The following is a 15,350-nucleotide window of genomic DNA, read 5'->3' on the forward strand; positions in this document are numbered from 1 at the left end:
TTGGGAGGAGTTCCAACTGCATCTTTTTTTCCCCTCTTTTCGAGTCAAGGTCTCCTGGCAAGCCTCCAACTCGTTTTGTAGGCTACACCTTGAACCCCAACCTCCCAAAATCCTGGGATTATGACATGTGCCACCACACTTGGTGCCATCTACCTTTCTAAAGCCTTCTTCCCATCCCTTTAGTGGCCCATTCTAGTTTTCTTCTCACAGTGCGTTTACCCGGTTACGGTCTCATTCTCTGTGGTGAATGTTCCTGGGATTTCCAAGTACAGCGCCGGGTGTGGTCTAATCTAATCCTGTGTTTAGCACCTAAATCAACATTTTTTTTTTTTTTTTGAGGTAGGGTCTTACTGTAGCTCAGGCTGACCCGCAACTGATTTTGTTGTCTCAGGCTGGCCTCAAACTCATAGTGACCCTCCTACCTCTGCCTCCCGAGTGCTGGGGTTAAAGGCGTGCGCCACCATGCCTGGCTTTCAATTATCTTTTGAGTTGCTGAGTTAAGGTCAAGATCATTTGTCCAAAGTTCAAAAGAGTCTTAGGAGACTAAAGATATTAAGTGAGTGGAGTTAGTATCTTGGTGGCACCGTCTTGATGCCAGCGAGTTGCTTCAGGAGCGAAGACAGTATTAGTGGCTCCAAACAACATTAACCTGATGCTGTGGTAAGAGAGCGGGGGGTCCATCCACACCCCCCAACACTAGCCAGGTTTTAGGTAGTGTGAAACAGGGGCAACCGACAATGATTTCCTGTCTGTCTCCACATGATAGAAGGTATAGGTTCTCGTAAGAAGTGAGCTTTGCTTCCAATAAATTCTCACTTGTGACAAGGAGCCAGACCAGTGATGTATGGCATATTTAAAAAAACAATCATCAAATGTCAGCTGTTCTGGGTTCCAAGTGAGAGGACGAGAGGAGCTTGGAAGCTGGCAGGCGTGGGGGGAAAGGGATGAGAGAACTGTAACACGATGCCCAGGTGGGTTGGACCGGAGCGAACCATGGGCTGGGGAAGGGTCGGAGGGACAGACGGCAAAGCCGAGCAGGAACAGGGCTAGCTCAATACCCTGTTTTTACTGTGTTGATTTGGAGACCCCACAGAAGCTGATCCCCTGGGTGTAGGTTAGAATGGCGTGAGTCTGTGTCCTTACCTGGCTTCTGTGGGGTCAGGTCCAGGGGCAAACATGTGACTCTCTCCACAGCTTCCTCCTTGGTACATGCGAGTTCATAGAGGCCAGAGGTACACAAACTCATTTGGGAGAGAAAAGAAAAGAGATCAGAGAGACTCTAGAACTTAATGGAACTTACCTCTGGGGGCCAGAATGAAGAGGAATGGCCTAGTGTGAGGTTAAGCTCCTGGGGATAAGCAAGGATGGTGCTAGTTAGCCTGGGCAACCTTCATGTCGAGGGTCTTGTGCGTGCTCTAAGTCTCATCCTCAGCCTATCCATTTCTTTCTTTTACTTATTTTCAGCCCTAATGCCTGATATTAAGGTAATCTGTACTATGATAGAAGACTTTAATACTCATTTTTGTGTTATGAGCCAAATCTTAAAAGGCAAAGAGAAAAGAAGGTATGTTAAGTAGAAAATACTGTACTAGGTGATATCTTTTTTTGTAAATCTTGGACTGTTTATAATTAATATTATTTGAGCAAGTTCCATAAAACACCTACACAACTGACTTCTTATGCTATCAAAGGTTTTATTAATAAGCATAAGTTATAAAATGATTCCCTTCTAGCCAAAGCTCTTACTGTAAATTCTAACTCGGAAGAAATTCTAAGCCCCCAAACGCCTTGCTTAGGAGCCCGTCCTACCATCTGGCTGAGTTTATGTCTTTCTTCTTTCCCAGAAGTGATCATTGATTTTGATATGCATCTTGAAGTTAATGTGGAAAAAAAATGATTACAATATGTTTTTGAGGCTCAGCATTTGATTCCAAGATAATGCATTTGTGAAAGTTATTTCTGTCGGGAAGCTGCCCCCTCACGTTTTTGTCGAGGAGCGTCTGTTCAGCTATTTTGAGCTCCTGGCTACAGTGGCAGTGCTTTGGGGGTGCATGGTGGGTTACCTTCAAACGCTGCTCTGCGTTTCAGAATAGAAATGGATTAACTCATACCCCACACTGTAATGGGAGTTTGGGTGGTTGGAAAGACACTGTCAAAGTCCACCGTTGTAATCTTTGTGAGCAAAGCATTTGAAAGCATAGACTATGTCTTGGAAGAAACTATTTTTTTTTTTTTAAATGTCATTGGAGTAGCTGGAGGGAGAGGACAAGGAACATTTAATATTCAGGGTGATGTATTGGAGTGCCCTGTTCTGTGTCTGCCACACCCAGTCTCCAGCACGTGGTTGTCTAGGAGGCAGGGATGTGCTATGCTAGGCAGGGCAGAACAGGATTTGACCTCACTGGGGATAAAGTGCTTCCAGAGCACGTGGTCCTCATTCTCAGGAGTGAAATGGACAACCCGTGTCCTGGAGGAAGTTCTGCCAAAGTCCTCATGCCCTGGGACGGACCAACTGCTGACCGGGAGCCCTACGACCCGCCGTCGTCCTAGAAAAGTAAACCGAGAGTCTGTCCACCCGGGAGGTAGCCTCGCCACCCGAGGGTCAGGGCCTGCGAGCCCTCGGCTCATCCCCAGCCTCTGCTCTAGGCCCTGGCTGTTAGCCCTGGGAATCTGTGACTGCTTCCCGCTACGGCAATCGAGTACATCTCTGGGCTAGGAGGAGGGAAGGCCATTCTTCCACAACCCATACCCCTGCACACCACCCATTCTCACCTCTTCCTGTGAATCTCACTCCCTGGGCCACTCTAATTCTCTTTTGGCTCTCCTGCTACAGATGCATGCATCCTTCTTTTCTCCCTTTATCCCCCCCCCTTTCTGGTACACATACCCCCCTTTCTCTCTCCTTTCTTTTCTTTGTCTTCTCTCATTTCTCTGCTATTTATCTTGTTTCTCCATTGTAAACCCTGAAATCTAACCATGGGGACCTAAGTTTGAGACCTGGAACTTGTGTAAAAATGCCTGGCATGGGTTGGAGAGATGGCTTAGCGGTTAAGTGCTTGCCTATGAAGCCTAAGGACCCTGGTTCGAGGCTCGGTTCCCCAGGTCCCACGTTAGCCAGATGCACAAGGGGGCGCACGCGCCTGGAGTTCGTTTGCAGAGGCTGGAAGCCCTGGCGCGCCCATTCTCTCTCTATCCCTCTATCTGTCTTTCTCTCTGTGTCTGTTGCTCTCAAATAAATAAAAATTAAAAAAAAAATAAAGAAGGAAAAAAATGCCTGGCATGGTGGTGGTGTGTGTGTCTATAATCCAGTTCTGGGGAGGTAAGCCCAGGCTCATAAGAAACCCTGTGCCCCTTCAAAATAAGAAAGAGAGGAGTGGGGGGAGGAAGGAAGAAAGGGAGGGGGGAAAGAGGAAAAGAAAAGAAAGAAAGAGAAAAGAATGCAAAGGCAAAGGAAAAAAAAAAAGGTGGGTGATACCTGAGAGGAGCAACAGCCACTATGACACCCCCCCACACACACATGCTCCCTCTCGCACAAAATTGAGAGAAGTGAGGACCCCCCCAGATTCTTTCATTGCTTAAAACTAAACTGAAAGCATGGGTCATGCTGCATACGGTCCCCTTCCTGTCTCTGCTGTGAACTGATGGGAAGCAGGGTTCTCAGCAGCTAGCAGGGAGGTGGAGGAAGGGCCTTCTGCGTGGCGCCCCCAGATCCACTTTTGGGCGGGGTACCGGTCTGGCCATTTCTGCTGTGCATTTGGCGATGTGAAATGATTGACAGGCTGGTGGGACTTCACGGCGATAGTTTGCTGGAAGCTAGAGCGGAGCTGCTGTTTTAGAAGGCTGGGGAAATACTGCTTCTGCAGCCTGTTCGCTAACACTGCTCAGCGTTCTCCCCAGTGTGACGCCTCCACACTTTGTTCTCCTCCTGTTCCATGATATTTTTACAACCCAGGCAGCTCTTGTTCATTTTTTTAAAAAAAAAAAAATATTTAAGATATTTTTTAAATGTGCCTGTTACTAATTTCACACTTGTCTAAAAAATGTCTTGGATGTACATATTCCCACTTAACTAGGAGTTAATTTTCTCCCATGGTTTGAGAATGTGAATCCGAGAGTGCCCGTCAACAAAGCGCAGGGCCGTTTGAGGCCAGACTTAGTGATGGCGAAGGAGGGCCAGATTCAGCAGGGCCTTGGCTGGAATGCTTGAATAATTGATCATGGACAAGAAAGCAATCCATCCTGTTCAGTAGCAGTCCTGGGTTTTAGTGAGAGGAATCTATAATTTCTCTTTGGGCTTATGTTAAATTCCCACTAAAACAGAGACAAATGGAATATTCAAAGTAAAAAAAAAAAAAAAAAAAAAGGAATCTCAACATATCCAACTGAACTTGACCTTACATTAAACTGAGATTTTGTGATCACGTAAATGCTAAAGTACTTGCTAAGCTATTACTAGGAAGCACGCTGAAGCTTCTTTTCAATTCTGTTTTAATATTCACTTTCAGATATTCTGGTTACAATAATACCCATGTACTGTCTATGACTATTATGCAATTGCAGAGTGAACACGCGTCACAGATGTGCTCTGCTAACTGTGAGAGACCCCACAGAATGTAAACCTGCCTCAAAGGAGGACCAAAGACATGGATTACACAGGCATCTTAAAGGGAATGGCACCAGCACTCAGGAGGCAGAGGCAGGAGAATCATCATGAGTTCAAGGCCATCCGGAGGCTACATAGTGAATTCCAGGTCAGCCTGGGCTAAGCTGAGACCTTACCTCAAAAAACCAAGAAAGAGAGAGAGAGAGAGAGAAAGCAAATGGCAGAGTCATGGTTGGAAAGATAGCACTGACCAGGCCTCCAACAGGACTGAGAAACCAGCCCTGGCTTAGCGTCTGAGGTGTAGTAGGCCTTTGGTCCACAGTAAAGAGCTTGTCAGACACGAATGTAGTCCCCTGGATAATGAACTGATCCCCTCCATGCTACTGAATGGTGCTCCAGGGCGACCTTGAAAGAACAGCTCTCCTCCTTTTCCTTGAGATAATTATTTTCTTATTAAAGGCAGCTTCCATTGTTAATAAGGGATACCTCAAACAATTAGGTTCACTGAGACAGAAAGTAGAATGGTGTGTGTGGGTGGGGGGCTTCTCCAGGAGCTGGAGGGATTCAGGGGAAAGGAGTTATTGTTTAGTGAACACGGGCTTTCAAGTTTTCTAGATGGCAAGGGGTCTGTGGATGGATGGCGCAGTGATTAGAGTCAGATGTCCCTGATAGCCTCGTGCATTTGGAATGCAGGAGCCTTGCTGGAAGAGGTTTGTTGCTAGGGGTGGGCTTAGAGGTATTACAGTCAGTTTCTCCCTTGCCAGAGCTCGGCTCACTCTCCTGCTGCTTTCTGGGAGCTGCTATGGCAAGAAGGGATGCCCAGCCTCTGCACCACCCGCCTCTCCCTGCCGTGATGAGACCTCTCCTTGAGAGTAAAAGCCAAAATCAACCTTTCCCACTCATCATTTGCTCTGTCCTCGCTGGTTCATCCTAGCAATGATGCAGAGGTGACTGCCACAGATGGTCATACTGACATTTTAACAGTGTCACTGGGTGGAAGCCACCAAACTCGATCAGTATGGTGAATTTTGTGTTATGCACGTATTACCACAATTAAAAGGCAAATTTTAAAATGTGCTGAAACATAGATTTATGAAGCCAAAGTTAATCATTTTTCATCCTTCTGAGAAAACCAACTTAATAATCCTGATTGTGAGAGTTCAAGCTCCTATTAGTGAAGTGCATGAGCATTTTTCTAAAAGAAAATCAAGTTATTAAAATTCTTTACTCGGCGTCATTTGTTCTTTTCACTTCTTGATAGATCACCAACAATGATCGGTCTAATCCACTTTAATACCAGCTCCATGAACTGGCAAACCATAATTTATTTAACTCTTGCTCTATTAGTAAAAATTAAAGTCATTTCCAGGTTTTTTTTAAGGTTTTTTTTCCCCTCTTCTGCCTGTGCAGACACTTTTATAACAATATTGCTTACAGGTGGGCTGGTGGGATGGCTTAGTGGTTAAGGCATTTGCTTGCAGACCCAAAGGACCCAGGCTCGATTCCCCAGGACCCACATTAGCCAGATGCACAAGGGGGCGCATGCGTCTGGAGTTTGTTTGCAGAGGCTGGAGGCCCTGGTGCGCCCATTCTCTCCCTCTTGCTCAGTCAAATAAATAAATAAATATCAAATGAATGTTACTGATTTATTCAGAGCTTGAACAGTAGATTATCAGAAGCCTTTGTGGGGCTGAGAATGTTGCCAAGAAGCTGAGAGGAGATTGGGTTTGAGGTGGGCATATGCCCGGCTTCGTTACTGGTCAAGGTCTAAAGCTTTCAGGACACACATGATGCAGACAAAGATCGCCGACTGGGTGACGCGTTCCTCCAAGTCCTAGTTGAAGTGAATGAGAGTTCTGCTCCCTGGGAGGCTTGTGTTACATGAGAAGGAGATGGTGTCTGTGGGGGCTCCCTGCATTTACGGTCCTGGGACAGGGGACTAAATAGAGAGAGAGGGGAGAAAAAGAGGGAACGGGGAATGCAAAAGAAAAATGAACCTGAGATCATGTCACCGCCCCCGCAGGCTTAGGAAGCGTCGTGGCGTTAATTACCTTTCAGGCATTAGCCCTGAGGGCTTCCCATTCCCTGCCTGTTGTGTGTTTGTATGTGTGTGTACTGATGCGTGTGCCGCATGTGTGGAGGCCAGAGGACCAGCTTAGATATCATTGCTCAGGGGCTATCTACCTCTTACGAGGCAAAGTTTCTCATTAGCCTTAGCTCACCAGCTAAGCTAGACGGCGTCTGCCCGTCTTTCTCCGCTGCGCTGGGACAGCAAAGTGTGAACCACTGTAGTTTGCTTTGTTATACAGGGTCTGCGACTTGAACTCAGGTCCTCATGCTTTCAAGGAAAGGACTTTACTGACTGAGCTGTCCCCCTAGCCTGATTATTACCTCTTTGGACCAGTTTTCTTATTGGCTCATTTAACACAAATAATACTGTACTATGGTAGTTCAGCTTGGCTTTGAATTTAAGGAAAAACCACGTGAAATCACAACAGGGCACAGTTTGGCAACTCTCAACTGTCACAGTCCTTTTGTAAGGTTATGCTGGGTTCACAATAACTACAGTTTAATAAAGGAGAGCATGTGTCACTTTCACAAAACTGCCAAACAGAGAAAGTCACACACAGTCATGCTGGAGAAGCAGTGAGCAGAAAAAATTGTTTCAACATTTAGTGCTAACTGAAACTATCTGTCTGTCTGAGCAAAAAGATTGCCTTACTGCCATCAGATCTTTTTGTAAAAGAGCTGTGAATTTTCTTTAAAAATATTTTTTAATGATTTTTGTTTATTTATTTGCAAGGGATGAGATATAAGAGAGAGGTGGGAAGGAAATGGGCATGCCAGGGCCTGTTGCCACTGTAAGCAAATTCTAGATGCATGTGCCACTTTGGGCATCTGGCTTTACATGGGTACTAGGGAATTGAACCAGAACTATCAGGCTTTGCTAGCAAGCACCTTTAACCACTGAGCAATCTCTCCAGCCCAAAGCTAAAGCTGAGTTTTTGTTTTGGTGGAGGGGTTTGAAGTAGGGTCTCACTCTAGCCTAAGCTGACCTGGGGTTCACTATGTAGTCTCAGGGTGGCCTTGAACTCATGGTGATCCGCGTTCTTCTGCCTCCCAAGTGCTGGGTTTAAAGGTGTACACTGCCACACCTGGCTTTGAGCTGTGAATTTTTTATACCCAGCCTAGGTGACTGGAAGCAAGAGTAAAGGGAATGACAAGTCTCAATGTATTATTTTATCATTTCTCATAGATATGATAAATAAGGAAGTTTGGAAGAATAACTGAGTGATCAGAAATTCTGATGTTTCTGGGGAGTCAAGCCAGTAATTTATAATTAAAGTATAATTAAACTGTGTTCATTATATTCTATACTATAGATACAGCTTCCTGGAGAAGGAACTGAAAGGTTTCAGAAAAAGACTATTGCTTGGAAAGTACTGTGCCATCCTTCTGTAGGAAACAAAGATTTGTGCTTTGAAACCAACCCAAGAAGACCTTCTAAGGTGGTCTGTGACACTCTCCCACATATACACCCTGAAGATGGTTTCTATGAAAGGAATTTTTGGTCAGAATGAGGCTAGTTCCTTCATGGGCTCCATGCACAATCCTCTTGGTGAGGAAGGAGCAGCCATGAGAGGAGTAGATGCAAAAAGAGATGCTGACAGGCTAAAGGAGGTAGGAGAGAGGATGAGGGAACTGATGTCCTGAGAATATGATCATAGTTGTATTTATAGGGTAGTGAAGAATGATGGACTCTGGCCATAAACTTGGGTTACTCAATTATAAATTTCACAAACAAAGTAATAACTATGGAACATTGTTCTAAACAGTGACCAGTGAGTGCAGGTTGGAAAGCTTGTTTATGGTTTCTCTGTCACCTTGAACATCAGGAGTGCTGAGGGTGAGGGAGGAGTTACTCCTGTTAGAGTCTCACCGTGCTTACACTGGTTCATCAGAGCAGGTCTTCATAAACTTTTTCCACTTGCAAAACCTCTTAATGGTGGAGAGATTTTTACATGACCCTGGATAGATATGCATATGATACAGCATAAAACTGTATTTTAAAACAATATTTTGGGGACTGGAGAGATGGATTAGTGGTTAAGCACTTGCCTGTGCAGCCTAAGGACTCCAGTTCAAGGCTCCATTCCCCAGGACCCACATAAGCCAGATGCACAAGGTAGCACATGCATCTGTAGTTCGCAGTGGCTGGAGGCTCTGGTGTGCCCATTCTCTCCTTATTTATCTGCTTCTTTCTGTTCCAGTCTGTCATTCTCAAATAAATAAATAAAAATAAACAAACAAAAATCTCACAATACTGGGCTGGAGAGATGGCTTAGCGGTTAAGCGCTTGCCTGTGAAGCCTAAGGACCCTGGTTCGAGGCTCGGTTCCCCAGGTCCCACGTTAGCCAGATGCACAAGGGGGCGCACGCGTCTGGAGTTCGTTTGCAGAGGCTGGAAGCCCTGGTGCGCCCATTCTCTCTCTCTCTCTCCCCCTATCTGTCTTTCTCTCTGTGTCTGTCGCTCTCAAATAAATAAATAATAATAATAATAAATTTAAAAAAATCTCACAATACTTTGGTCTATATATAATGTTGCCATTTACTAAAGAGAAAAGTAAATTAGGGGCTGGAGAAATGGATCAACAGTTAAGGTATTTGCCTGCAAAAACCTAAGGACCTGGGTTGAGTTCCCCAGTACCCATGTAAGGCCCAATGCACAGGATGGTGTATGCATCTGGAGTTTGTCATGGCTAGAGGCCCTGGAACACTCATTCTCTCTCTATCCCCCTAGCTCTATCTGCTTCTGTCTTTCTCAAATGATTTAAACATAATTAAATTGGCATGCTAATGGGAGAAATGTGCATATTTATTTTTGCATAAAGAATTAAATCCTGGGTTAATAGTTGATACTGCAAAAGGTAGAGCATCTTCAACATTTTCAGAGTTGATCAGTATTTGGATTTTGTAATCATCCCTGCTGCAAATGTTGATTCACACGAACACATAGCACAGGGCTGGAGAGATGGCTTAGCAGTTAAGGTGCTTGCCTGCAAAGCCTAAGGAGCCATGTTTGACTCTCCAGATCCCACATGAACCAGATGCACAAAGGTGAGGGAAATGCAAAGCCGCACATGTCCACTAGGTGGCCAAGCACCTGGAGTTTGACTTCAGTGGCTGAGGCCTTGGTGTGCCACTTCTCTCTCTCTAAAAAATGTGTAGTACAAAATGGCAGAAGTTTACTTACAGCCCTTCTAGAATTATTGTAAATTCTGTCCTAGTACTAAGCCACAATTCACTTAATGATGCTATATTTTTTGTGAACCTCAAGTCAGCAACTCAAACTGCAATTTTTTGTTTTGTTTTTCAAGGTAAGGTCTCACTCTAGCTCAGGCTGACCTGGAATTTACTATGTGGTCTCAGGCTGGCCTTGAACTCACAGCGATCCTCCTACCTCTGCCTCCCAAGTGCTGGGATTAAAGGCGTGCACCACCACTCCCGGCATCAAACATCAGTTTTTAAAAATCATACATTCTGGGCTGGAGGGATGGCTTAGTACTTAAGGCATTTGCCTGCAAAACCAAAGGACCCATGTTAGCCAGATGCACAAGGGGGCGCATGCGTCTGGAGTACGTTTGCAGTGGCTGGAGGCCCTGGTGTGCCCATTCTCTTTCTCTCTCTCTCCCTCTTTCTCTGTCGAATAAATAAATAATCATGCATTCTAACACAATACAATTCAAAGGTGTACTACCTTGATACTTACATGCTAAAGAATGACAGTAGGAGATTGCCTTTTTCCCATAATTAACCATTATGTTTCTAGAAGAGCAGAAATCTTTGTATGTACAGCTAATTTGTGTTTGTTTATTAGAGACAGAGAGGAGAGAGTGAGTGAGTGATACTGGGCACACCAGGGCCTCCAGCCACTGCAAACAAACTCCAGACATATGTGCTGTCATGTGCATCTGGCTTATGTGGAACCTGGAGAATCGAACTTGGGTCCTTAGGCTTCTTAGGCAAGCACCTTAACCACTAAGCTATCTCTCCAGCTCTGTATGTACAGTTGAAAAGCATAGTGCAATTCATAATGTCCATTGTCTCAATTCTGAACCAAGATGTTTGTTGGTTTTATATGGCAAGATAACCAATGCAATATAAAGTGATCATATTCTTTTTTCAAATTTTTTTGTTCATTTTTTATTTATTTATTTGAGAGAGAGAGAGAGAGAGAGAGAGAGAGAGAATATGGGCATGCCGGGGCCTCCAGCCACTGTAAACAAACTCCAGACGCATGCGTCCCCTTGTGCATCTGGCTAACGTGGGTCCTGGAGAATCGAGCCTAGAACCGGGGTCCTTAGGCTTCACAGGCAAGCGCTTAACCACTAAGCCATCTCTCCAGCCCTAAAGTGATCATATTCTACGTTCAGACCTAAAGCTGCAGGGAGGCCGTGTGATGCAACACAGGCCATTGATGCCAGAAGCACATAAGATATAATTTCTTTTTTAGTTTTTCAAGGTACAGTCTCACTCTAGCTCAGGCTGACCTGGAATTCACTCTGTAGTCTCAGGGTGGCTTCAAACTCATGGCCATCCTCCAGATGGATGTGCTACCTTGTGCATCTGGCTTACGTGGGTCCTGGAGAATCGACCCTTGAACTAGGGTCCTTAGGCTTCACAGGCAAGTGCTTAACTGCTAAGCCATCTCTCCAGCCCTTGAATTAGTTTTTGTTTGTTACTTGCTAAGAAGTCTTTTCCTGGGCTGGAGAGATGGCTCAGTGGTTGAGTGCTCAAAACACGACTGGGTGGAGGAGCAATGGAGCTGTTCACGGGGCAGTTTACCCCGCCTTCCACAGCTGAGTGACCTCCACTGCAGGCCAACAATCTTCTGGAATGCCACGGGGCACATACATACCCATGCATACACCAAAACAATGTTTTGGAAAGAAACCTTTTCCTGTCGCCATGTTTTTGCATCTCTCACATTCAGTTACATTCCCATGCAGAGAGGCTGGTCTTTAGGCCATGAATGAGTTGTGGGAACTACTCAAAGAAAGTCTGGAAGCATTTCTGTAGGTCCTTAGGAGAACAGCTGAGTACATGCTCTGGCCCCTTGCAAGAAGAATCATGGGTACATCATCCAAGACCCTTTGTTGGGCAGGAGTCGCCCAACCTTAGAGTGCAGAGCCTCAGATCGGAGATGCCCGTCTTTGGCTGCTTCTGTCGCATCACTTGGCAGTAGAAAATCTTTGCTGTTGGAGGATTGCTCTAGGCTTTATTTGTGGACAAGTGGTAACCTGCTTGGGTCCTGTCTGAACACATAGTCCAGGCTCAAGTCCCTGGCACCCCCGCTTGTTTGGGCCACCTTGCTCAGCCACAGCTGCACAGTCTTGAAAGAGATGCCAAAAGCCAGACTCAGTGGGGCATCTGCTTGTGTGGACTGAGGTTGTGGAGGACCAGTGTATCTTGGACATGCCCCCTTTCCCTTCTTCTTTGTCCTGCCCATTTTATCTCCCTTCATGGGATATAAGTAATTGTTTTGTTCTATTTATTGCACAAGGTCTGACTAGTTCAGAGCTATGGGAAAGTACTTCCAAAGTGTAAAAGGGAAAAAACAAACAGCTTCTGGAAACTTCAGCTACTGATTTTGGTGGAGTGGGAATTTATTACTCAACTCAGTAACAATCTTGGCCCAAAGCAAGCAGTTGTGTGGGCAAGCAGTGGGCACCTTTCCTAACAGCTCTGCCAGGGACACCTTTGTTCATGTCGGAGACAACTTGAATCCAGCCTATCTTCCCATCAAAGACTTTTTGATTGCCTCTGAATCTTAGACATGTCACTAAAGCCATTGAGACCCAGCCAGTAGATTTCACTTGGATGAGATATTGCATAGCTCTCAGGGGAGGGAGTCAAATGAGGAAGCAGAGACGCGGTAATAAATAGCTCTTTGTGCCAGTCCCCTCCCCTGTCTCCAAACCATTGAGATCACAGGGAGGAACCAGCCTGCAGCAGATGGCAGATGCTGCCCAGAGGCCTGGTAGTGGATGACCAGATGTGAACTTGTCTTTCTGCAGTGTGCGGCTGTGACCTGGCCCAAGGTGGCTTCTTCATAAAGAACGGAGAGTACCTCTGTACCCTGGACTACCAGAGGATGTACGGGACACGCTGCCATGGCTGCGGGGAATTTGTGGAGGGTGAGGTGGTAACTGCCCTGGGCAAGACCTACCACCCCAACTGCTTTGCTTGTACCATCTGCAAGTAAGTGACCTCTCCCTCCCTCCCTCCCCCCATAAGGCCCTGGGCTTCCTCTAACACAGAAATGCTGGCTTTGGCCATTAAACAGTGTGACTGATTCCTTTGGTCTTGACAGTACTTTGCCTTAAAATAGCTCTTTTCTGATGTGTCTCTTTTTGCTGTGGATTCATTCTTAGTTAAAATTCAGCTTACTAGGAAAACTTTATAAATGGCATCCTCTATAAAGGATCATGGCTATTTCAAGTGGCTCGCAACCAAGTGTGAAAAAAAAACAACCCTCCAAGTCTCAAAATATTTTGAATAATGAAAACATTGGTGGGAAAGTGGGCAACTTTTTAGAAGGATGATGCTTATTTGGAATAATGTGCATGCCTAAAATAACCTTCTCTAAGCCGGGCATGGTGGTGGCGCACGCCTTTGATGCCAGCACTTGGGAGGCAGAGGTAGGAGGATCGCTGTGAGTTCAAGGCCACTCTGAGACTCCATAGTGAATTCCAGGTCAGCCTGGGCTAGAGTGAGACCGTACCTCAAAGTAAATAAATAAATCACTTTTTCTAGCTGAGTGTAGTGAAGTGTTCCCATAGTCCCAGAACTCAGGAGACTGAGGTGGAAAGACCATCAGCCTGAAAGATAGCGTAGGACCCATCCCAAAGGATGAATAGTGGGCTGTGGACATAGATCAGTGGCTAAAACACTTGCCTTGTAATCATGAGGTTTCGGGTTCGATTCCTAGAATCCACATACAATATGGGGTATGGTGGTGTGTGCTTGTACCCCTTGTAGTGATGAGGTACGTGGGCAGCTTCCTAAGGCACGCCACCCACCCAGCCAGCCTAGCCGAGTCGTCAAATCCCAGGCCAATGAAATACCCTGTCTCAAAAAATGTGGATAGCACCTGAGACCACTGACACCCAAGCCTGTCCTCTGGCCTCCACACATGTCACACATACAGATACGCATGCACACACATGAATTAAGAGATGAAATGGAGCCGGGCGTGGTGGCGCACACCTTTCATCCCAGCAACTCGGAAGGCAGAGGTAGGAGGGTGGCCATGAGTTTGGGGCCACCCTGAGACTACACAGTGACTTCCAGGTCAGCCTGAACTAGAGTGAGACCCTGCCTGTAAACGCTCCCCCCCCCCAAAAAAAAAGATTAAATGTTACATCAATTTGCAAGGGTTGGCAAACCATGGTTCATGTGCCAAATTAGGTCCAATGTCTGTTTCGGTAAGTAACATTTTATTGACATGCAGCCCCGCCCATTTGCTGCATATTGGTAAGGGCAGGAATCAACCTGAGTGACAGAATTTAAGAATTGTGACAGAGACCAAATAGTCTGTCAAACCTAAAAAGATACTTATAATTTGATATGGGGGGAGCAGGGAATCACCAACCCTTGCTCTCTAGGTATCTGTGCAACCTAGCTTCATGAAAATGAACAGTCTGAGAAAAAATGGAAATTGAGAAGTGTGCGGGAGAAATGTGTCGTCACTGTTGTGGTTTGTATGGTAAACATTGTAAAAACAAGATGGCTTTGATTCTGTACGGGGCAGCTGGTCAACAAGGACCAGATACATGGTCAGACAGTTCCATTTCAGTGCCACAGGCCTGGTTGAATCATGCTCCAGATTGTTCTGCAGCTCAAGAGAAGTGTTCTTTTTGCTTTTCCAGCTTCTCATGGTTCTAAGCCAGAGAAGGGCAGGTTCAATATTGTATAATTAATCAAGCAAGGTAGTATTGGTGGGTAAATCATAAGACAGATGCAGTAGTCATGGAAATTATTTAAATAAGCTTCATAGCTATTCACCCGTTTTTTTTCCTTACAGTTTAAGAAAATCATAATTTAAATGTTGTAGACTCAGATCTTAAGGGAGTGGTGGGAAGAGAGGATAACAGAATACAAGTGCCTTAAAGCAGAAGGGACTGTTTGAGGGGGAGGAAGGGAATCCATGGGGACCCTGGAGCACGGCGAGGGCGGCGGGACAACTTAGAATGAAGTATAATGATGTATGCATGCAGATGTCATAATGAAACCCACTTCTTTCCAGGCTAAATTGACATTTTAACAAAGGGGCTGTGGAGATGGCTCAGTTGGCCTTGCAAGCATGAGGACCTGGGTTTGATCCCCACAATCCACATAGATCGAGCTGACTGGGGTGACATGTGCTGGGGAGGTGGAGACAGGAGGATCCCTGGCCAGAGACCTCATCTCAAAAATAGGGGCAGTAGGGTTGGAGAGATGGCTTAGCGGTTAAGGCACATGCCTGTGAAGCCTAAGGACCACACTCATCTCTCCAGATCTCACATAAACCAGATGCACAAAGGTGAGGCAAGCACAAGATCACACATGCCCACTAGGTGGCACAAGTGTCTGGTGTTTGATTGCAGCAGCTGAGGCCCCGGTGTGCCAATTCTCATTCTCTCTCCAAAATTAAAATTAAAAAAAAAAAAAACCAATAAGGGGCTGGAGAGATGGCTTAGCGGTTA

At 45.6% G+C, this 15,350-nt stretch overlaps 1 protein-coding gene across 8 annotated transcripts in view; it reads left to right on the forward strand.

Annotated features, from left to right (window-relative positions):
* Nucleotides 1–15,350, forward strand: part of Ablim1 (actin binding LIM protein 1) — a 355,181-nt gene that overhangs the window by 197,792 nt on the left and 142,039 nt on the right. For all 8 annotated transcript variants that reach the window (XM_045150609.1, XM_045150714.1, XM_045150663.1 and 5 more), the window contains exon 3: nucleotides 12,681–12,864. In XM_045150609.1, coding sequence (XP_045006544.1) covers nucleotides 12,681–12,864 — 184 coding nt within the window. The remainder of the gene's footprint in view (nucleotides 1–12,680; nucleotides 12,865–15,350) is intronic.

The sequence above is a fragment of the Jaculus jaculus genome, chromosome 1 (genome assembly GCF_020740685.1).
Source record: "Jaculus jaculus isolate mJacJac1 chromosome 1, mJacJac1.mat.Y.cur, whole genome shotgun sequence".
Classification (NCBI taxonomy): domain Eukaryota; kingdom Metazoa; phylum Chordata; class Mammalia; order Rodentia; family Dipodidae; genus Jaculus; species Jaculus jaculus.